Raw genomic sequence first — 24,733 nt, 5'->3', positions numbered from 1 at the left:
AGCCAAAAAGTGAGATTGTTGCTGGTGCAGACTCAATAGGTCGAATGGCCTCCTTCTGCAATGTAGGGTTTTTATGAAACTGTTTGGGATTGCCAGTCTGTATATCAGGAAATTTAACCTTGCTCTGTACAGGTGTAAACATTATACCAGGAATTTTTGTCAGGTCAAATTCTGCATTTGAACCCTATATTGATTGACATATGTTTTATTGAGATAGTACCCGTTTGATCACACCTTCTCCCTACTGTTTTCAAAGTCCAATTCTGAGGTTCCGTATTTGGTGGCAGAATTTAATGCATTCGACACAGGTTCAACCTACCAGCTGCAGAACCAGTGGGGAAATCATTGTCACACCTGAGCGGAAGCCAAATTGGGTTTACTAGCATTGGGCCTTCTCCCAGAATTCAGGACCCTGGAGATGGAAATCCAGCACTGAGAGAGCTGCTGGTAATTCACCTAGGGACAGGATGAGGATTGCTGATGGACCCAGATTATTGGGAGGAGGGGGCAGGGGAAACTTTTCAGTGACCGCCCCCCCCCCCCACCCAAAACCAACTCGAACTGGGGGCCACATGTGGCCCATCAGGTTTCTGAGTGTAGCCCAGGAGACATTTTATTTATCACTGCTCACGGGAAGAGTTGCCATATTCCACTGGTTTCCATTTGCATAGTTTGTTTCCTACCAGTGTTACTAAAGTGATTTACATGTAAAGCACGGGCAAGTGAAATGAGGTGCATGCTAATTACACATGTCTACTGAGGGAGCTGTGCACTCCATCTGCATCCAATCAAAGCATAATTATTTCTTTTGTTTTTAACAAAATGTTGATGGTTTTAATATATGATAAAGCATTTTCTATAGCTCGTGAAGAAATATTTGGCGTTCATTAAATCTATTCAACCTTATTCATGGGTTCTGGCAAGCGAACATGCCCAATTTCAATCTTGCAGCCCACTGAGATGAAGGAGGGCCACTTACTACCCTTGGTTGCCTATCACTGCTCTTGAGGAACGGGAAGGCCATGTCTTTTGCATGTAATCTCTGAGCCACTGCCAAACTTGAGTGGCCTCTGAAATAATGGTGCCAAAATGGTTTAATAATGAGCCTGATTTACCCTTAATGACCAATCAATTTGCAACCACAGGCCTATTTCTATCTCCATTGGGAAGTTTTGCTGCCAGCAGGGGATTGATATATGGTCTGCCCAGCCCCTGCATTAAATCCAGCTCCAAGTTTCTTAAGTGAACACTTGTCGTATTCATGCAGTCCATAAGATGAAGAATTGCGAGCACTTTTTGAATGTCTAGCTTCATGTATGATCTTTTCCTCACAGGCATGTGTCCTAATCATGAGAATTATTTAAGTTCAGAGCTGTTTGGTTATTTTGATAGTAAAATTTACAACAATATTTATAATGTGGATTTTCCTTTAATCAATTAACCTGCTTCATAGTTTACACCCCAATATGTATGACAATTTGCTATGTCACCACGAGGAGGTCAGGAATTTTATTTTTTTTTATTTCATTCTCAAAGTAACAAAGCCAAAGTGCAAAGTTGATCAGGCAATCCTGAATCCATCTCCTTGCTTGCTCCAAATTCACACTAAATCCAATTCATGGTCTCTACAAGGGAGACAAAGATCCAAGCTGACAAGAGAAGCCTTTGCACCTGATCTTGGGCTTGATCTGATGTTTGATCTAAGCCAAAAGGCTGACTGCCAAGGTATTAATTCATCAGCAAGATGTAGCTTCACTCCTCATTCCAAATTCCTTACATGATCAGGTTTTCTGCAAACACACTTGTACTTTCGTTCATTGGGTCTAAAAGTTTTTACACAATAAGAAAAAGTAATTTATGGTAACCTAAAGCATAGGAATATTAAAGAATGCAATAATAAAACTAAAAAATAAAATTAATGTTACATTAAGGCAAACTGGTTTAAGCATAATTTTTGCTGTCGTTTATTGGTATCAACAGATTGGATAGCATTGTCACTGGACATATTTAAATATGCTTCCACTAAAATGGCACAGTGGAATACTGCATCGGTCTCTGAACTAAAGCCAAGCTAACGGAATGAATACCCTCTGTCTACTTGCTGTCACAATTCTATACCAAACAGCAGTGCAGTCTCAATTCAGTGTGCTGTTGGCACAGGCACAAAGCATGATGATGTCAAATCTGCAATGTCACTCTGAGAAACTGAAGGATAGCTAGTGGGAAAATGGAAAATATTATATGAAGCAGAATAGAGGGTGGATCAGGAATGCACCACTGGGGCCTCGGTACAACACGTCACCCTAAAGGCAGCACGTCTGACAATGCAGTGCTTCCTTGGTACTGCACTGGAGTGTCAGCCTTGGTTTCTATGTCAAGCTTTCGACTGTGTCATGGCCACAGGACACGAAGGAAAATATGTGTGTCTGCATAATCCTGGCTACTTAATGAAATTGTATACTTTTAAAAAGAGGATAAATTGTTCAACAGATAAAATAGCTGCAGCTGACCACACAATGGTACTTCTGGAGATGTCTGAGCAATTGGAAAATGGACAACTCAGTCCATGTTATTCAGTCAGTAAAAGTTACAGCTGAAAAAGAAGCATGACAACTTCTTAGCTAGACTGCAGGACACTGGAATCTCTGCACAAATTATTCAGCTGCTGAAATCAAGTGTGACTGGCATCACAAATCTCAGTGGCTGCAACATTTCATCATCAACTCCTCACAGACAAGTAAAGGACTGATTTTTAAAAAATGTATTTTTTTTAATAGAAACTTACTTTTGGACTCAATTCTCATTTCTAATCTGTGTGAATATACATGCATGTGTCTCATTATTTTTCTCACGTTTAGTGACTAATAAACTCACTCTACTCTAGAAAGCCTGGTCAAATCTGCATCTTTTAAAAAAATAAATTTGTTGGGACTTGGAAGAATCATTTTTGAAGTAATCTTGTTGTGACCATTGAAGGGCTTGAAGAAAGAAAAGGATCCAGTCCGTCCCTCCTCAGCCTGGGTCATAACTGTTCAGCATAAATCCGAAATTTAACAAGCTGAGGGATCTCATTCAGAATAACAAATTTGGGGAAACTTGCTCTTGGGGACTGGTCGTAACAATTGTGAACCATTTTATCACGTTGTGTGCGTGTATAAACTAATCCTCTTTTTTTAAACCTTATCTCAAGTTTGCTGTGGGATTATTAATAGAGGATTGGATCACTCCAAAACTGAAGGGTCAGGAAAAATATGCCACCACTGATAAAGAGAGAAATCAAAAATACCTTTCAGTTTATGGTTGGCTGCTGAGGGGATCAATCTTTAAATGAATCCCCCTCCTGTCCATAACAAGTGGGACTTCAGCCTGAACCTTATGATTAAGAAGCAAGTGTATTGCCTACTTTTTTATTACTGGGACAGGAAAGAGGATATATCAGGGGTGTAATGCTGAGAAAAAGGTTGGGGCAGAAGAGAGAGAGGATCAGATGCAACAGTGAGACAGAAAGAGTGAATCGGAAGAGAGGGTGAGGCATGAGAGGGTGCATCATGGTTGCAGCACTGAAACAGAGAGGAGAATTTTTTTCTCCTTAGTTAGACATTTGACATTGATTTGGAACACAACTCCACCGAATCTCAAACATAAAAAGTCAATCTGGTTACCTCATACCACCAAGAATCATTACTGCAGTAAAGATTATCTCGTCTGTCACTATCAATCGGACAACAGGCACGACAACTTAATGAAATTTGAAACTCTACACATAGGATACATATTCTCCAAGTGGAGATCAATGCTGGCTTTTAAAGCACAGCCAGAGACAAAAGGAATAAGTTTGTATGTTTCAAGAATACAGAGCCAGTCCAAACTGTTCTGAATAATACGCAAATCTAGATCCTGGTGCAAAAGAATAAATTCTAAAACTTACGTTCATCCATCTTTGGGCTTGGGAAGCAGTAAAATTCCTTATGTGTGATAAGATTGGGCAGTCCTCTAAATAGGCTTCGACACAGTTTGCATTCAAAGATAGTGTCTACTTCTCTCAGCAGAACATGTTTCAGTTGTGTCGTTCCTGTGTGCAAAAAAATCACATACATTCAACAGAAATGTACCAAAATAAAAATTCTTAAAGTAAAGATTTTCATAATTGGATATTTCCATGATTACAATTATATATTGTTTTCTAAACTTTTTCAAAAAGCTGCACAAAATTTTTTAAAAATTCCTTCAGTTGAATTAGGATTTTATTAGATACAAAATTGAACACAGCATATATGGAAAACAGTTTCATAGTGAAACTGTTAAGCTACAATGGCCTTCACTCTCTCGATTTGCATGTCAGCTTGCAACAAAATACTAAGTGCTTAAAAAGCCATTAACGTTTAAAATGTGCACACAAGACAATGTAAAGTGAAGAAAATGATAGAAGTAAAATGACGTAATCCACTGTGTGACACTGATCTGTTCAATTTCATTTCTATTCATGTTGCAGGTAATAAAATGACGTCAACACTTGAGTTTTGGGTTGCACAAGGCCTTTCAATCCATGTTTCTGTTCTTGCTTTGCGGGGATGGGGGTGCACACACTCAAAATACTGTGGCTTGAATTTTCTGTTCAGCGCTGCCTGCCTGAAGCTTGGTACTGCAGAAATGCCCCTCATAATTCTTGTTAGAAACTTGATGGGAGATTTTGGTGGTGTTCATCAAAACCTTATTGTACTGAACTGATCAACAATTATTAAAATCTGAATTGTGGCACAATGATCTCAAGATTTGCTTTCACTTGTAAGAAGACTTCTTTTGGCAAAATGTCACTATACCCATTTCATTTTTGAATCGCCATTATTATGTATTCCTGTCAAAGTGGAACTAATGCTGCCAACAGTTGGTTTTGCATTGGTGCACATTCCCATCTTAAAAATTGTACACCAGATGTCATATCAGAATGCAGGTGAATGCCAACACAGGCATGAAAGCGCAGAATGAAAACATCATTAATAGTCCTGCTGGCAAGAGGTAACACTAAATTCATGTGACCACTGTTCCCATAAACACATATTACAAACAATGAGAATGTTATGGATTTAAGAGTGAAGAATTAACACCATATAAGTAGTTATGAAAACTTATTCTGTCAGCCAGAAATACTATCTCAACACAGACTATAAAAAAAACCTGTAAATAACCTGAGTACAATGAGATTATGGTAACAGTCAGAAAGGGAATAGTCATTTCAGTTGTAAAGTCATCATTCACTGGAGTCTGATAAAATCTACCTGCTTGACTTCACTTACTGTTTTAAGCCATTAAAGTAAGGACGTAAGATTAATTTTCCAATTAAATCTATATTGACTCATCTTAAGCAGTGAATTATGGAAGTACGGACTCATTGTACAGACTATGGTATAAAATTGCACAACAGAACTGTCAGTAAGCCATTACTCTGTACCTGTCCGAAAACACTCAATGATTTGCTGAATTCCTGATTTTGAAGTTGGAAGCTGTTGTTGTAACAAAGGAGGGTCTCCTGGCTCCTGTGTGTATGCTGTAAAGTTGATATATAAGAAGCAAAGGAAAGTGATACTGGGACATTGAAATACAGTTACCACTTCTTAAACACACACACACACACACACACACACAACAGGATCAAATCTACTTCACATCCAGGGTAAAAGTACACTGTATGATATAAATAACAAACTTACGAATGCATTTCGACGAAGTTCCTTTGTCCATGATTTCAAAATAAGGTTTGCACCTAATTTCATCCATTCAGCAAACAGGTAGACGAATTTGCTACAAACCCAATACCATGCTTGTTTATCGCACAGCAAAATTTCACACTTGTAGGGAGTTCAACATTAAAATGCACTAGTCTCATAGATAACAAAATGGTACAATGCTAATAGATATCCCACTGTGTTTCACACAGCAAATTAGATGCCACGCTGCTTCAAAATAACAGGAATGTAATATTATGCAACACAAAGTACTGTGCTGCTGCTGGGGTGAAACTGTTTCAGCTGGACTGTTTCTTTAAGGCCATCAAATCTAAATGCTGTAAGTAAACACAGCTGGAGGTCAACCAGAGTCTAATTGCTATTTGCTAAAGGAAGTTCAGATTGGAAAGTACTTACAAATTTCTGCCCCCATATCAGGATGGCAGACAGAATGAAAGGATTACATTTTGAATTATTTTAGCATTTATTGATAACACTTAAATCATTTCTAATAGTGAATTTATTTTAGCTTGTTTCAGATATGTATCAAGGATGTTACTGCTAAGTGGTTAACGTTCAAAGAAAGCAAAATAATCAAACAAATAATAGTACAGCAAACCACTGTAACAACAACAAAGAAAATGTTGCATTGAGAAGGGAAAGAGAAAGCAATAAAGGTAAAAATGAATAATTGTAATATTTGGACACTACAGTGAATTGAATTACTTCTCGACATCTTAATGGGAATCACATAAAATTAACATTTGTGGATTGGTGTCTTCCACCAAGTGCCACTTCCATTTGACAACGATAAAGACAGGACTGCACTATTTGCCCCAGAACTACTTCCCGGTGGGTCTCCAAGACACAAGCACATCATGTACTGTATCGTGGAATACATGCCTATTTAAAACTACCTTTTGCTTTAATGGTCAGTTAATGGGGCCTATATCTCATTTAGCGTTTTAGCATCATTTCCCATCGGTCTGTCAGGGCTGTGTTAAATAACAATGCTATCTTTGAGCAGCTTCTCCCACTTCCCAATCCACGTGCTCAGCCTCTCCTGCTCCCTCATCTTTTAACTTGCTGGCTCTCCCATTCCCTCACCCTCCAATTTGTAGCCTCTCCCACTCCCACACCCTCCAATGTGCAGCCCCTCCCCCACCTGACCCTCTAACTTGCAGCATCTCCCACTCCCTCACCTGTTGCTATTGAAATGTAACCAATGATAACACTGGATCTGTTGTAGAGACCAATGATAACATGCTGCAAGGGTCAGCTGACCCAGCAAACTACGCAACCAATGATAAAACGATGTGGTGGTCAGCTGCTGGGGATTGTGGAGGCTTGTAATGGTTCAAGGTGAGGTCTCGAGTGTTGGAGTAATGATGTTTTTTATTAAACCTTTTTCTTCGATTTACAAGTTGGAGTATATTTTATTTCATTTTATTGCCGATAACTGAAGAGTCCCTTCTGCTGGATCAACAGTGGCCTCTTCTTCCCTCACCTTGCAAATTGCAGCCTCACCTTCCAACCTGCTCTGCTTCCCGACTCTCCCCCTCACCGATTCCTGCTCTCGCAAAACCTCCTAATTGCCATTTCCCTCTCCTAAACCAGCTCAAGATCCCAAAGCTGGAGCTCCGGGGCTGAAAAGTGCGAAACCTGATGATGCAGCAGTGTCAAGCTAGGGCTTTTATAATCTGAATGTTTTTTAAAAATTATCAAAGTGCCTCCTCCTGCATCTCAGCACTCATTTGCAGAACCTGATTTTAAAACATGAATTGTAACATCCCCAGCTCAGTACCTGCATACCATAAGGATTCTCACTTTCACAACCTGAAGCTCCTATATTGGATCAGGTCTGGATCCTGAACAGAAATGCAGGTTGGGCGTGAGGGAGGGCAGGCGAGGGGGAAGGTTGGGAAACGCGAGGGGGGTCAGGGAGAGGGAGAGTCTGCTACAGCCAAGAGGGTCAGAAGTTCAATGTGTCGTGAGCAAAAGGATCAGGAAGCAGGATCAGCAGCAAGTGGAAGAAATCACAAGTAGAAAGTTACCATATTTTTAAACTTATTTTGTTTTCAAGATTATTTAATTTACCAATAAGACTTCAGCAACGTAAAATATATCAACTTGCATGTTGTAATCTATTTTTGTTTGGCAAGGAAGTTCTTACAGAATCTATATCTTTTACACTGGTTTTAATGGGAAAACACGATTCACTCAAATTGCTTCACTTAAAAGTTGTGATTTTCAGGGACGCAACTAAAAAAGTTTGAAGTGGACTTACCATACAATCCTGTTTCCAGCATCATCAGCATGTTACAAAGAAAAGGGGAGGGAAAGAGGAAATCGGATTAGACTAAAAATGCTGAACTTGATGATTTCTATTGCTTCTTAAATAAATTTGTGAAGCTGATTTGCAAAGCCATTTTACCATACCTGGTTCACAGCAGCCATGGTGGTGGTGCTCTGTCTGACAACATTTATCTCTCTGCAGTGATTTCTGAATTCGTGACCTATTTTCTTCCATATCAGTTTCATTCCGGCTATTATTCTAGACACAAAAAATGAATAAACATTACAAACCACAATTTTTTTTCACATATAGATATTCAAATTCATTATAGTACCACTCAGATTTGATGTTTCTTAAAGTTCTAACTTCAAGAAAATAAAGGTTTGGTGGACCAAACAGCCAGATTACCAAGTGCATAAAAACACGCTCAGTGTAGCAATAAGCCACATACCAATAAGTCCCAGCTTTCAATTTAAGCTCGGATGACAATTGGAGAATTCTACGTGAAAAGTGCGCATGTGGGTTCACGGGCAGAAAGTGGGCGCGGGTGCTTGGGAAAATTAAGAGTGGGTTTCAGAAGTTTGTGGAGAATGGGGTGTTAGTCAGGAAAGCAATGAAGCAAGCAAGTCTAAAATTGAAAAGAACACATGACAGTTTCAACAACAGCTGGACTGAGGTAGGGGCAGAAGAGTTACGGTATGGAGGTGGGAATTGAGAGGTCTTTGCAGTGTAAGTATATCAATTGAGGCTGAAGCCAAATAGAAAGTCTAGTTCAACAAGAGGCTGGAAGGTAAGATCCGACTGGTGACAACGGTACAGCATTTGTGACAGTAACTGACGATACTTTGAATAGCTTCTTTCAGCATGGTGCCCTGACCAGTCCACCTATCCAACTTACAGTCTCTCTCATCCACACAATTAGCAGCATGCCTTGTACCTGTTGGACAAAGTCACGGACTGAAGCTCCTCCATCACTACATGCTAGTTTTCCATACCTGCCTAACTCTCAGTCACACCCTCCTGTCCCCGACCACTAACCAACTCTTAAGGTCTGCTGAATCTACAGAGTGGAACTGCATCTTGGAACAAGAAGGGTCTCTGTAATTTTCCCCTTCCACGATCCCACACAATGTCCAGAACCAAAACTCCAGCTCAGCATCTCAAGGTGCCTTAGCTGCAGAAACTTACAGCAGATATAGCCATCAGGGGTTGTGGTGCATTCCACAGATTCCCACATTCTTCAGTCACGGTTCATCACCTAACACATTTACCCAACTAGAACTCCCAAAGTGAAACATAACAGCCAAGTGATCCCACAAATAAGCACTTGGCTCCTGATCAGGCAACTACAAGTGGGATTCTCATGCCTGTTAATCATTCAAGCTGCTTTGTGCGAGTTCTCACTCAGGCTTCCAGATAGTAAGTCAGTTAACTCCCTCCCCCACACAGACGCAATTCCAACCGATGGTACAAGTTCACAATCTCAGATTAAGCTCCCTTATGGCTGGCAAGCAATAGCATGTGCTTAAAAACTGGACTAAGTACTGTGTCATGGAAACAGATGAAAATAATCAGCTATTTTGAAGCTTCAAGATTCAGAACAGGTTCTGAGAACTAGTTTAAACATGGCTTGAACATCAATGATTATTTCTTTTTACCTCCTTTTAAGGGCGGCACGGTAGCACAGTAGTTAGCACTGCTGCTTCACATCTCCAGGGGCCTGGGTTTGAGTGACCCGAGCCGGGAATATCTGTGTGGAGCTTGCATAATCTCATGTCTGCATGGGTTTCCTCCCACAGTCCAAAGCTGTGCGGGTTAGGTTGATTGGTCATGCTAAAAATTGCCCCTTAGTGTTCTGAGATGCACAGTTAGAGGGATTCGTGGGTAAATATGTAGGGATATGGGGGTAGGGCCTGAGTGGGATTGTGGTTGGTGCAGACTGGATGGGCCAAATGGCCTCTTTCTGCACTGTAGGGTTTCTATGATTCTATGACCCTAACAGAATTTCTCACTTAGGATATGGGAAAGGGGCTGCAGGCAAGGTTTACCCTGTCCCTTGGAAAATTGAAGATTTCAGCAATTGTCTCCTTACAGTAACATTACGAACAGTCTACACTTGGAATAAATGAACGCAATAAATTATACATCACTTTCTCCAACATTCTCCTCCTGGTGGCATATACTATCTTCTAATTCCCGCCCTCACTTCCCCACCCAACATTTCTCATGATTTGGAAATTAATTACTGTAATCTTTTCAACGTTTGTAACGAGTTAAAGCAACATTGGCAATGCAGGTTAAAAGAGCACTTGATGTAAGAGCAGAGTGAGATCTCAACTGCAGTAAATGTCAACAGAGTATGAATTAGGAAAGGCTTAATGGCTATCAATTTACATTGCATTTAAAACCACATTTGTGGCATTCAACTAAATTGAGGAACCTATTCTACTCTCTCTGCATTTAACCCCACAGTTGTTTTATCAACTGTTACAAAGAGATGGGATAGAGTTAATAAGCCATCAGTGTAGAAGAACCACTGTGTGGAGTTTGCACATTCTCCTTGTGTCTGCATGGGTTTCCTCCTGGTGTTCTGGTTTCCTCCCACAGTCCAAAGATGTGCAGGTTAGGTTGATTGGCTATGCTAAATTGACTGTAAATGCATAGATTAGAGGATTAGTGGGAAAAACACGCATGGATATGGGGGTAGAGCCTGGGTGGGATAGTGGTCGGTGCAGACGTGATGGGCCGAATGGCCTCTTTCTGTACTGTAGGGTTTCTATGATTTCTATGAACCAATAATATTTTGTTGCTTTAAAAAAAATGGATCTGTCAGCCTAAGAGTTCTTAGATTTTCTAAGTTGGTCTGTCAGTGTCACTCCTCATTGCTGTTTTCCAACGTTCAGGCAACTTTGTAGCTCCAATTTGCTTTTGAAGAGCCCACCAAGAAACCAAAAATCTGCCTGAAGGTGAGAAGCAGCAAATGTGGCTACTCTACTTAAAGTGGGAATTCAAATCCCACTTTTAATTTTATGGGCAATTGGGTGTTCTAAGTGCAGGGTGAGGAGGAAAGAGGAGAGGTTAGAGGGGTCCGATGGAGGGTGGGGGGAGGTTAGAGGGGGTCATTTGAGGGTGATGGAGAAACAGTGCAGGGGTCGGGTGAAGGCTGGAGGGAAGAGAAGAGTGGTCCTTTGGTGGGGGCAAGGGAAGTATTGAAGTGTTGAGGAGAATGTTGGAGGGGAGGTTCAGGATAAAGTTGGAGGAGATTAGCTACAAATTTCAATGTAGTGATTTCTCAGCTGCTTTTCTAAGATAAGTTGATTCTCCCATGGTAATTAATCACAGAGCAATCAGCATTGGGCCACCAATTTCAGTAGCAACAGTCATTCTGCCTACTGTGTACAGGTATAACAGAAACAAGCCAAAAACCTACATTTATACAGCATCTTCAACAGATCACTTTATTACTCCTGTTCCTAATACGTCAGTGCAATATGGGTGAAATAAACTGGGTGAGAAGGCCTTTGCCATCCATAATTTGGAAACAGAGGCAGAGTGTGGAAACATGATTGGAGTTCTGTGTATTTTTTTGCAAAGGAAAGTTTATTGAAGAGCAGACTTTGTGGGCTGAAACTGCCAGGACAGGAGTGCATAATGATTCAATTAATCACACCACACATGATCCTCAAGAGTCTTTTTTTCATAGACTCCAATTTTGTCTTTTCCTAGGTCTGAGATTTGTTGGTTAGACTAACATTCACTGCCCATCCCTAATTGCCTTTGAGAAGGTGATGGTGAGCTGCAGACTGTTTGATGAAGATACACCAACAGTGTTGTTAGGGAGGAAGTTCCAGGATTTTGACCCAGTGGCAGTGAAGAAAGGGTGATGTATTTCCAAATATGGTGAGTGGTTTGGAGAGGAACCTCCAGATGGTAGTGTTCCCATGTGCCTGCTGCCCTTGTCCTTCAAGATATTAGTGGTCGAGGGTTTGGAAGCTGCTGTCTAAGGAGCCTTAATGAGTTCCTGCAATGCACCTTGTAGATGGTGCACACAGCTTCTACTGTGTATCACTGAAGAAGGGAGGAAAGTTTAAGGGTGGAGTGCTAATCAAACAGGCTGCTTTGTCCTGAATGGTGTTGAACTTCGAGTATTGTTGGAGTCATTCAGGCAAGTGGAGAATACGCTATAACACTCCTGACTTGTGTCTTGTAGGCATTGAACAGTCTTTGGGGAGGCAAGAGGTGAGATATTCACTCTAGGATTGTTAGCTTCTAATCTGTTTCTGTCCCCACAGTATCTATATGGCGAGACCAGTTGAGTTTCTGGTCAATGGTAACTGTCATGATGTTGATAATGGGAATTCAGCAATGGCAATGCCATTGAATGTCAATGTTAGATTTTGGTGGAGATGATCATTGCCTGGCACTTACATGGCACAAGTGTTCCTCACTACTTGTCAGCCCAAACCTGGATTTGTGCAGGTCTTGTCGCATTTAGACATGGACCGTTTCAGTGTCCAAGAAGTCACAAATGGTGCTGAAAAGAACATCCCCACTTTTTGATCTTATAATGGAAGGAATGTCATTGATGAAGCAGCTGAAGAGGAACTCCTGCAGTGATATCCTGGAACTAAGATGAGTGGCCTCCAACAACCACAACCATCTTCCTTTGTGCTAGATATGACTCCAAATGAACCGCAGTTACAAGTGACATGCAAATTCAAAAGGAAGAAATCCTTTGGATCCTGCTTTATTAATAGGCTTGTAACGTAATTACCAAACAGAGTTTATATCAATGTTTATAACTGGGAGCCTATGAATTTAATAGTGAAGATAGCATTGCACTTCTAAAATCAGAATCATTTCTAGATAAAGACTTTATTGTTTCCATGATCTTTTCTTTAGTTTTCGGCCTCATTCTTCTCCCATATTTTCCTGTCTTTTAGTCATGCACTATTCTTTGACAGAATTGTATGCAACATTTGCCCCAACTACTGCTAATGCTACTTGGTACTGACTGGCTTGCCCTGTTGCTTTCTGTAACACACTCAATAGTTCTGGCGGCATCTGCAGAGGGATAAGCAGGAAGTACTGTTCCAAGCCCAATCTGATTCTTGTTTCAGAAACGAAGACAGGCAAGAAATGTGATGCGTTAAATGGGCGAGTGAGATTAAATAGCAAAGTTGTCATACAACACAAGGCAAAGGGAGTGATAATGGCTGTAGTAAAAAAAAAGCACTGGCCCAGCAAAACAATAAAACATAGACTGGCACTAGGCAAAAAAAAACCAATAGAGAGGACAGAATTCATGGCCCGAAGTTGTTGAACTCAGTGTTGAGTCTAGAAGTTTATAAAGTGCCTAACTGGAAAGGAGCTGCTGTTCTCCAGCTTGTTTTGGGCTTCACTGGAATACTATAACGAATTGGAAACAGAAATGTGACCATGAGAACAATATGATGTCCTTTTAGTGTAACTGACCCTCTATCAACAGCATAAAATCATTACATTTCAATCTCTGTTCAGTTCCCAAGAACAGTCATATTGGACCTGAAACATCAACTGTTTCCCTCTCCAAAGACCCACCAGATTTTCCAGATCTTTGTTTTTATTTTGGATCTCCTACATGTGCAGTACTTTTTTTTAAATATTACTGTAATTTTTGTGGCTTTGTCACAAAAAGCAACAACCATACCAATGTCACCCAAGGGGCAAAACAGCAGAGATGATCAAATTGCTGCAGTGTCAAAAGCACAAGCCGTCATAGTCTATGCTTATGGATCATGTTTTTCTTTTCACTCTTCAAAAACAAAATTAATTGTAACGCAGAAGTTCTGAAATTTATTTGGATTACATATAATTTACAGCACAGAAAAAAGCCATTCAGCAATGGATCTGCCAATGCTCATATTCCATGCAAGCTATTCCTTGGTTCCCGAATACCGACATCAAACACTGTCATTTGAGGTTTATCAGAACAGTTGACAATCTAAAACACAATTAAATTCAATGGGAACAGCTTCAGATTTACCAGATTTCGTTTGCGCAGTGCAGCATTTGTCCTATCCATTGCCACACGACAAATTTATTTTGGAAGTCCCAAGTGTGACCTGGAAAATAAAAAGTCCAGATGTGTTTTGCCATGTAGTAAAACTTAATTACTTTTCAACTCTTAAAGATATGCTATTTCTGCTCAAAATTTAATAGCGCGAGTGCAAAAACAAATTCCTTCTCACTCTACAAAAAAAAACATTACATTTTGGGAAATGTCAAAAATGCTTTAAAGACAAAAATTCATTTTGAGGAGTAAAGACATTCTGAAAGCATTTTGGCTTTCAGAAATTATCCCTTAAAGGGTTACTTCAAGGATTCTGGTTGCTGCTGTTCCAGGAAAAGACAGCAGGTTACAGGAAAGAGTAATTAAGCAGTTTTAAAAAAGCTGGAAACGCCTTGACCCTGGTGAACTGTTTGTAAAAGGGTCATATGTTTATTATGACTTGGAAAGAAAATCATGCCTGGAAAAATGCATTTAAAAGCTGTTACAGCTGGTTGTGCTTTGGGGATCAAGGAGTGACAATTGTTTGGGTAAAGGCAACAATAGATCCTGAAGTTCAAGACCCAACTGAAAGGAGGAAAAAAAGTGAATAGAAGTTGCTCCATTTTCTGAAGTCAACGATTGTAAGTTTTCTGCAAAGTCTGCTTGAAAAATAGTGCATGAGTCATCAATTGTTTTACAGGTTAGGGCCGACAGACCAACTGCATAATTCGGATATCATTCCAAGGAATCCATCATCCATCCTTTTCCCCTTGAGCTATTAACTTTTAACGTTTTGGCAGAACTGAATTTTTTGTGTGTATGCATAATAAAGAGTTAGGGTACTTAAGAGTAATTAACATACTTTCATACTGTACGTTCATTAGGTTTTATCTTTTACTTGACAGGTCTGATTTAATAATAAACTAATAATTTTGTTGTTTACTGAGTGGCTATTCTGCCCAAAGGTTAAAAGTCAACATATAAACTTTTTTAATACGTGCATGGTGTCAGCTAGAACCCAGCTCTTTTCTCTGGGAGCTCTTCTGCTTTCTCACACCACCCACTAGCTTAAGCTGTCAATTACTGTTTTATAGATTAGAGAATTGATTAACATAATCAAACAAAGATCAAACTATTGACACTACAATAACGAAATAAGAACAGTTTACCAAAGCAGATGGATTAGTTGCTGTTGAGAATTTACTTTTCACTGCCAATTCAACAGTATTTCCTGTTCACCTGTGAATGGAAGAGGAAAAAAAAAGTACTGAAATGTACTGAACTTCTGATACCTTCAACTGTTAAATTTTATTTTACATACTTCCGTACAGGGCTTGAAAAATGCCCCTCTACTGGGCTAAAAGCGGTAGGATCATATTCTACGTAGACCAGATTTCTTTCAAGCAGGGAATTATCCCCAAAGATGGTGCTCAAATATTATAGACATAAAAGTGGAATTTAACAACCTTAAAGCTGAACGGAGTAGAGGCAGGGAGAAACCCTACATGCGTGCACCAGCCAACATGAAGGTAGGAATTTTATTTGACAGGAACGCAAATATTAATCCTTATGTGGTTAATACATTTTTGAGCAAATTTTGGTGTTTTTTTTGTTGAAAGGATAGTCCTCTATGTAGCCTGTCTTATTTGAGTGTAAGCTTTATTTCTTTATGTACCCAAATGATATTCTGGAGGAGGGAGAGGAAGATCGATTTTGAAGGAGGATTTTAAGTACATTGAAGTGCATTAACAGCGGCAAATAAGCTCCAATTCTGAGCTCTTGCTTCAACGATGCGTGGAGGAAATTTAAAATCTTACACCTGATGAACTAGACAGCAGTGGTTTTATTTTTCAGGTATGATTACAAGACATGAAAAAAACAAAATAATTTTGGAATAACCACATGACCCAAGCCGAAAGGTCACGCAGCACAGTCAACCTTTGATAGTTGGGCCAGGTTCAATATTCAATAACAGCCTCAAATATTTTACGCATAATAGCATAACTGCAGACGTTAAAAGGAAAACAAAAAAAAAGACAATGGCCAGAATTCTCCACTCAGTCAAATCTCCATCCACCGCAGCGGAAACAGAGAATCTCAGCCACAGGCAAGGTCAGAGAATTCTGGCCAATATGCTTCAACAGCCTGAAACACTAACTCTTGGGCCTGTCTATGGAGATGCTTCCAAGCATTCTGCACCAATGTGATTGGCACTCCAGCAGACTGGCCTCAACATAGAAAATAATTCTCCCCCTGTGCTCCCACCCCAAAAAACAACCAATTGAAGTGACTATTATAAAATAAAGGAGTGCTTGGGATCGAAACCAGATTCTCCACAGCAGAGCAACTCCAAGGGGAGGAAACTGAATGCAAGACTGAAAACATCCACTTGAGGGAGCCATTTACTGCAAAAGGTTTACTTTTAAAAAGACTGAACATTATCTACTAGTCCTTCGCACTATGGACTTCATCCCTTTCAATGAATAGCTTTCTGTCAATAGCACGGAACCTGGCCAGAGCAAGCTACACAAACAAAAACCAAGCTGAGAGCAAAGCCTAAAACAATTAAAGTTTATGTACTAACATCTGGGAGCTTTTCATTGGCCTTAGCAGCTGGAGTACAAAAAAGGACAACAGAAGGTGAAATGACACCAGAGTGGACAATAATTACACATCCACAGCTGGAATGTACACTCTTCAATCATTTCTCCAAAAGCCCACAGATTGTCACATATACATTTAGATTCAAACAACTTGTACCCCAAACATGAACCTATGCTTTTATTTCACAGGCAACTTCAGGACAATCAAATATTGAAGCCAAGTCCAATGGAAATGAAAAATTTGCAATTCTTTTCCCATGCTCAACATAAACTTCAACGTGAGCTTTCACAGCAGAAATTCCTGTTCCATATCATCATAGTGAAAGGATCACTGGCAAGACATGAATTTAGTGGCTGCCAGCTGTTTTGACACTGCCTAAAATAAAACATTACGCATGTGATGTCTAACGTGCATTTGGTAAAGAGAAAAATGCATGATTCAATAAAACTCACCAGAAATCCCAATTCACCAGTTAAAAAAAAAGGCAGCAGAGGGTCACCTGCATTTTTCAACAGAGAAATCAACAGGCTTAACTTTGTCTGCATTTACTAGCTTACAAAATCCTAATTTAGAATTAGTACCAGTATTCACGAAATCACGTTTTATTTATTTGTCAAAACTTCATGGCTTTTATCCAGGCTGGAGATGCCTTGCACAATGAATGCTTCTCAAAAATGAACAGAGGAGAAAAAGACAATTTAAAATACAGGGTGATGTCCTGTATCGTGATAGAAAACTCATGTCAGAAATTCTAACTCGCATGAATGCTATAGCCTGAAGGTTTCCAGTACTGGACTCAATCCAGAGGACACAAGTTTAGAACTGATTACAGCAAGTAATGTGTGGCTGGGCACCAGAAGGACCATTAAAGTCATAAAACTTGTAAAAATACAACAGATTCAATGACGTCATTTCAAGGAAGGGAGCCTGCTAGCCTTACCAGCCCTGGACTATATATGTCCATGCAGTATGTCCCTAGAACAACCATTAAGAATACAATTTAAGAAAACATTAGATGCTTCGCTATTACATGCGGATCAACAGAATAGAGGACAGAAAGCTGAAGGTGAGCAGCATTGGAGAGTTCAGGAGAGACAGCAAAATCGAACTGGCCCGGGGAGGTGCAAGCACACCCCAATGAGCAGTAGAGGCAGGCATGTGATGACTCACATATTAGATGCCCTCTTTCCACTACCAAACAGAAGGTTAAATTTTTAATTTATGAGCATATCTAGTAACTCTCCCTCTCCTCAGCATATCCCAAAATTAAAATTGGTAACTTTGCTCTCTCGAGAATACCTGTCCATAGAAATTAAGACTTTTATCATGTCAATCCATTTTCTAAAGTGAGGTTAGAGTGCAAAATTCCAAATTTATGGCAAAATCAGGAGTGGGAAAAATACTGAAATTCACCTGATAGAACAGGGTTTCAGCCCATCAGCCACAAAACAGGCGTGCATTTTACTTTTATATGTTAATAATTGAAGTGTATTTAAGCCAAAGTTTCCACATGTAATTATACAGCTTCTACGTTGTTAAATTGCAAGAGCAGTACGTTGTACTCATGGCCTGGGGACATATATTCCAAATAACTCACCTTGTTTAATACTTTCTGGGAGTATTCAACAAAGTTCCTTTTGGTAGAGGCAGCCAGGATGAGAATGTCATTCTGGCCTTTTCATTTATTTTGTTTTGACTATCGTCAGCTGCGCACAGTCATGGTTCATTTGGTAGCACTCACACTTCTGAACCACAAGGTTTCTGGATTCAAGACCCACTCCAGGATTTCTGCATAAAAATAAGGGTTGACAATCCAATGCCATATTGAGGGAGTGCTGTGCTATCAGAAGTGCCATCTCTCAACTTGCTAGATCGCATCCCATTTGTCCACTCAGGTGAATGCAAAAGATCACATGGCACAATTTCAAAGACAAGCAAGGAAGGTATAGCCAATTTTGATGCCTCAATCAATATCACAAAAAAAAATAAACAATTATCTTGTCATTATCGCATTGCTGTTTGTCGGAATTTGTTGTGTATAAATTGGCTGCTACACGCTATGCACTACACCAGTGATGACAATTCAAAAGTGCTTCATTGGCTGTAAAGCACCTTTGAGACATCCGGTAGTCCTGGAAGCTGTTTTTTTTTGAATAAAGGCACCTTAAGAGAAATACAGAGCTTCTCCTGCCAGACTCTCATCTGAAACATCATCACCTATCCCCTCATCCTCACTACCACTTCCTTCCACCATCCCCTTCCATGGAAACATTAGGGAGATGTGGAACAGAAAGCAGCAGGCTGCTCTTGTATACCACTTACTGATCAGTTCCCAAAAGTTATCAGACAAGAGCCAGGGACTAGGTTGCCACCAACACTATGAGAAGAAAGGAAGTAATTTGAAATATATTTACCCCAAAGAGACTGTTCGGGCAAATAAACATTGAAGCAACTTACATTAAACAAGGAATTAGCATTTAAATCGCATCTTTCACAGCCTCAGGAGAACCCAATGTTGCTTTATAGTCAAAGAAGGTAATTTTGAAGTGTAGTCACTGTTATATGAACATCCAAATTAGAAGCAGCAGTAGGCCATTATTATGCTGATCTAATTCTAACCACAAGTCAACCTTCCCATATACCCACAACCTCACTACATTGTGGTGAAAGGATTACGTGGTAGCAAGCTTCCACAGATAGCTATTTAATATTGACCGGATAACCTGCGTTTTGAAGTGATACTAATAGTATGATAAATGCTTCTCAGGAGGTGGGAAGAAGTCCCTTTTAATATTGTCCAGGGAACTTGTATTTCCAGATTTGCATTATCCAGAACTGCTTTTAAAACCTCTGTGTACAGCATCCCCTCAAGCAGCACTGAAGCAGCAGCCTAGATTATTTGCTCACACCTCTGATTTGAAATTGGACCCAATATCTTCTACGAGTGCTAATGTTACCAGTGAACTGACACTGATACCTAATGGTTATCTGGGGATGCCCTTTATATTGCATGTGCAAGGAAGATACCAAGTTAATCCCAAAATTAAAAGAGCATAATGAATGAAAATACATCAAAAACATGAAGTTACCTGCAAGAATAGGCTACTTTTTTCCTACATATTTAGGATATGACTAGAATACCACAACTTTCCATATCTGCTGCAAAATTAACTAGAAAGTTGGTTATCATTTCATTTTGAGCAAGACACTAACCCGAAAATTTGCTTCACAGCAGGTCATTATTTAGCTCAGATCATCTTGACCCAAGATCAGTTCAATCCAGCAGCATTTAAATTCATCTTTGACAACATACAGTTTATAAGCCAGATCAAAGTTGCTCTGCCAAGTATGTCAGATAAGAGAAGGAAAACAAAGTGAAACTGCAAGTTCCCTTTTCTAAAGGATAAGCAAGCAAGGAATGTAAAAAGACAATTCAGCCCATCATACCCAGTTCTTTCTAACCATTGTAAAACTTGCTAGATCATGGGCTCAAATTAGGATGTTGGATCCCTGAGTGATACTTTCTGCAATTTCTCACTCCTTTCATTCCACAAGAGAACAAAATTCTCCCATCATTGGAGATGAGCATTGTTGACAAAGCTGGTATTTGTTGTTCCCACTCTAATTGCCCTCACAAAGGTTGTGGTGAGCGGTCTTCTTGAACCGACGCAGTCCATGCTTTGTGCTTTTCAAGGGGAATTCCAGGTTTTTGATCCAATGGCAATGAAGAAACAGCAATACATTTCCAAGTCAGGATGGAGTGTGACTTGGAGGGGAACTTGGGGTTGGTGACATGCCAATGCTACCCTTGTCCTTCCATGCAGTTGCTATCATGGATTTGGAAGGTGCTGAAAGACGATTTGGATGTTACTGCAGCGCATCTTGTCAGTATACACTGCAGTCACTTTTTGTTAGCAGTGGAGAGAGTAATTTAAAGTGTTGATCGGGTGCAGGCTGCTTTGTCCTGGATGGCGTCAAACTTCTTCAGAGAAGAAGTTGGAGCTCCATTTACTGAAGCAAATGGAGAGTATTCCATCTCACTCCTGACGCGTGTCTTGTTGATAATGATTAGCCTTTGGGGAGTCAGGAAGCAAGTTACTCATTGCAGAATTCCCAGCTTCTTTCATAGCTGGTCCATTTAAGTTTCTGGGCAATCAATTACTTTCGCACTATAATCACTATATTAATGCAAGAAACTACAAGATTCTATTTTTTGGCCCATTTAACTTTCTCCAACAGTTTCCTACATGATGTCTCATCAACCTCTTTCTGGAAATCCATATAAACCACATTTGCTGCAAATTCCCTGTCCAATAAATCTGTCACCTCTTCAAAGATCTGTATGAAGTTTCGTTGGCATAAACTTCCTCTCTGACATCCAAGTTGGTCATTTTTAATTTTTCTCTTCCTGTAGATATTTAGCAATCTCACCTTCAGTGTTCCAAATTTTCACCTACTACTGATGTTAAACTAAATGACCTGCGATTAGCGATGTTCTCTCTTTCTGAAATTAATAATGCTCTAGATGGTATCCTATCCTGTGGCAAACATCTATTCTCCACAGAATCCAGAAATCTAATTAATAAGGCCTTTACTATAATTTCCCCCTTTTCCCTCCAGATTCCTTAGATGTAGTCAATCAGGTTAATCATAGAACCCTACAGTGCAGAAAGAGGCCATTCAGCCCATTGAGGTTCTGACTGTTTATCATCCTTTTTGTTTAGTTCCATTAAAATCTCAATGAGTCTAATCCCAGAGATCCAACTTGTGTTAAGCTAAGGTTCATAGTAGCTGAGGAGGCCCCAGTCCCATATGAATGTGTCTATATTTAACTTGATATACGTACAAACATGATCTATGTCAAAAAGTAGACTCAAATGCCTACTGAAAACACAGTAAAGGAGTAAATGTGTGAAAAAGTCTGCATTTAATTTGTTCTGGTGCACACAATTCTGTGATTCTGTTTACACCATATAATGACTGCAGAGAGTGTCTCATTGGGAGGTTGGCTGGCCTCACCCTGCTCCTGCTCTTTCTTGATGTCTTTTGCAGTTGTAATCTATTTGTACTCAGTGTGTTGAAAGCAAATAGCAATTCTGGTTTCTGTCACAATCTTCTGTGCCTTTTTCATTAAGGCCTCTTGTGCAGTTGGAACAAACTCCTGCTTCTGATTGATGACCTTGAAAACCTGAGAGATCAGCTGCTGTTGATAGTGGATTTTCAGGTCCCTAATCACCCTGACAATCCACTGGCTGGAGCTTAGCCATGGTGTTGGATGGCTGGAATAGTAGTTCCACACACTTCAGGCCAGCGATATCTGGGTGCGTAGGGCAGTTGTCTCTACTGATGGCAATCTTTCTTTTCTTTCACTGATACCTTTGGACCACTTACCTGACCCATGCCTTAAACTTTCTGGAGGTCGTCCAGGTGATTTTGTTAGTCTTACTGTGTATGGGTAGTGCCCCAACATTTGCAAAGCATCATGGTTTCTTGAACTTTCTAGCACAAACAACAGCAGCTTTTCAGTGCCCTCCATGTTGGCGCCACATGCAGTATACACCACAGCAGTGACACATTCCTTGCTCCACTTTCCATCATTAAACATTCCACCTGTAAACAACACAGCGGTCTTGCAAAAGATGGCAGAACAGTTTCATCCATATTAAAAATGTTTCTTGATGGATGCACCTTCAAGAAGGTGAACAAGATGAGTTTACAGCCAATCATCTGTCAATGCTGCCACAACCACTGTACCCTCACCACTTGCTGCTTGGAAGACTATGTCACGCCTTGTCTTGAATCAGTCCAGCCATCTGTTGATGCAGGTGAACTCCACGTAGTCCAAAACTGCTTTGCCAAGGAAACTCCCTTTCCCAGCAGGGTTAGACTGGAGATGGGAACGTTCTCCGCTTACTGCCTTGAACCACATTACCAGAGCTTCTTCAACATCAGGATATGCAGTAGTTCTCACCTGCTTCCTTGCTAGAGAGAATGCCTGTTGTCAAACAGTTCAAAGATGTTCACCTTGTGTTTCATTATGGTGGCCAAACTAGATGGCAGAACCTGTCACCCTTCTATGATGTCCACTTTCTCCTTTATGCCACTGTTTTCTACTTGCTGTCTCAACTTCATTTTTCTCTGATCAACAACACTTAACTTTCTTGTAAGTTTAGCCACACTTGCAGGTTTTGCACTCTCTTTTACAGGGAGATGATGCTTTCTCCAGCACTTTGATTTTGAACATGTGTGGTCTCACTCCACTCTGACTGATCGGTGCAGTCTTACGACCAGCTAATCCAGAGTTACCAGTGCAGAGTTTCAGTTTATCAAGGGCATCATTCTAATGGATTTGTTATTTTGCCGGAGGGAATGGTTGTCAGTTTCGACAGAAGCCGAATTTTGTATCATCCAGATTTGACTTGGCAATTTCACTGTAATTTCTATAAGGTTTTATTATTTATTATCTCTCATCTCACTTTGAACTAATTCAGGATTTACCTCCTCCCAGCAAACATTTGTCTTTTAAACACTGAATCAAAATATTTAAAAACAGCCCTGCCTATTCATTTCCATATATTTTTTACTCTCTCACTATCCATCTCACTCGCCTTCTTGTTTCCATTCCAATCTACTGTAAATGTTTTTGTACCAATCTTTCCTACATTTCATTCCAGTCTTGAAACTCATTATGGTCACTGCACCCAAAATGCTCACCCACATTTAATGTATCTACTCAGTATATTTGGTTATTTATAACTAAATTTGGCAATACCCTCTTTGGCATGCAAACCTACTGCTTGACACAATTTAAGAATTCTATTCCACTTAACCCCTCCCAGTCCAAGTTAACACATGGATAATTAAAATCTCCTAGAACAGTTACTGTTATTCCTATTCATCCCCTAATCTGTTTAAAGACATTCTCTTCCATTTCCTTTCTACTATCAGGGGATCTGCAGTACAACTCCAGTAACGTAACAATTGCTTTTTTAAAAAATTTCTGATCTCTAACCATATTTACACTGTCTGATCTTCTATTCATGAGCCCTCCAGTGCCAGTCTGCCTCTTACCTTGGCTATTTTGTCCTTTCTAAAATTATAACGCTGTGTTTATTTTCCACTCCTGCCCAATTTGGAGTCAGATTTCTGTTACTGATATTAAACCTTTAAGCTTCCTGTGATCCAATTACTTCTAATTATACCGGATTAGCTCTCACTCCGAGCACTGCAATACGTCAACTTTATCATTGTATTATTGCAGGTCCTTTCCAGTGAAGTTCTGCCCAAGCTGTTTTCATTCTGCAATTGCAGTGTCCATGCAAAGAAATAGAAGCAGAAAGGAAAATCGAGAAAGAAGTTTAAGACTGTTCATTTCTAAGTATGTCTAACAACAATTGACTATCCATAAATCCAACATTCATTAAAAGTATAAAAGCTGGGTAAGAAATATCAATTTATTAAATTGTTCCCTTCCTGGGTCAAACTGGGTGATTTACTAATGCTCCTGCAATTTCAAGGAGGAAAAGATTGGCATTTATTTAGCACTTTTCATAGTCACTGGGCATCGTAAAGAAGTACATATGAAGTGTAGTCACTGTTTCCAATGTTACAATTGCAGTCTAAATGTACCCGAGAATTACTTTAGATATAGTTTCAGATTTATATCCTGACAACATAACCCATAGCCCACAGACTCAGGGAGCACAATATTCCCTGCTGTGTGGCAGTTCCATGACAATGACAATCTGTATTTATGTAATTCCATTAATATAAGGAAATGTCTCAATACAATTTTGATAGCACTTGGCTTTAATTTTTTCCCATTCTTTTCAGCCTCAAAATGATAGTCTTGCTCAGCTGTATAAAATGCAAGTAAATCATGAGGAAGGCTCCAGCTGAATGTTAGAACTCTTAATTTGATTGATAATTCGGCTGGCTCCAAATGGATCCCTCCAATGGAATTGTACTGCACTCAAGTGCATGTGACAGGTTATCCCCTTGAAGATTCCTCTTGAAGGAACACAAGGGACCCATGCATCTGTGCTAAGAAAACGATAGTCATCCAGGTTCGACAACTTA

The 24,733-nt window shown here is 39.9% G+C and overlaps 1 protein-coding gene across 1 annotated transcript in view; it reads right to left on the bottom strand.

Annotated features, from left to right (window-relative positions):
- The window catches only part of LOC145344038 (zinc finger protein 800-like), a 93,849-nt gene that overhangs the window by 22,407 nt on the left and 46,709 nt on the right, over positions 1-24,733 (bottom strand). Inside the window, exons 3-7 of the mRNA XM_080190781.1 lie at positions 15,220-15,289; positions 14,045-14,123; positions 8,163-8,277; positions 5,450-5,545; positions 3,929-4,072 (exon numbers count right to left, since the gene is read on the bottom strand). Of these exons, the coding sequence (XP_080046907.1) occupies positions 3,929-4,072; positions 5,450-5,545; positions 8,163-8,277; positions 14,045-14,083 (394 nt within the window). The 5' untranslated portion in view covers positions 14,084-14,123; positions 15,220-15,289. The remainder of the gene's footprint in view (positions 1-3,928; positions 4,073-5,449; positions 5,546-8,162; positions 8,278-14,044; positions 14,124-15,219; positions 15,290-24,733) is intronic.

This window comes from Carcharhinus amblyrhynchos, chromosome 6 (assembly GCF_965287045.1).
Source record: "Carcharhinus amblyrhynchos chromosome 6, sCarAmb.v2.hapA, whole genome shotgun sequence".
Lineage (NCBI taxonomy): Eukaryota > Metazoa > Chordata > Chondrichthyes > Carcharhiniformes > Carcharhinidae > Carcharhinus > Carcharhinus amblyrhynchos.
Note: the sequence above shows the minus strand (reverse complement) of the source record. Positions and strands in the feature narration are given on the sequence as shown.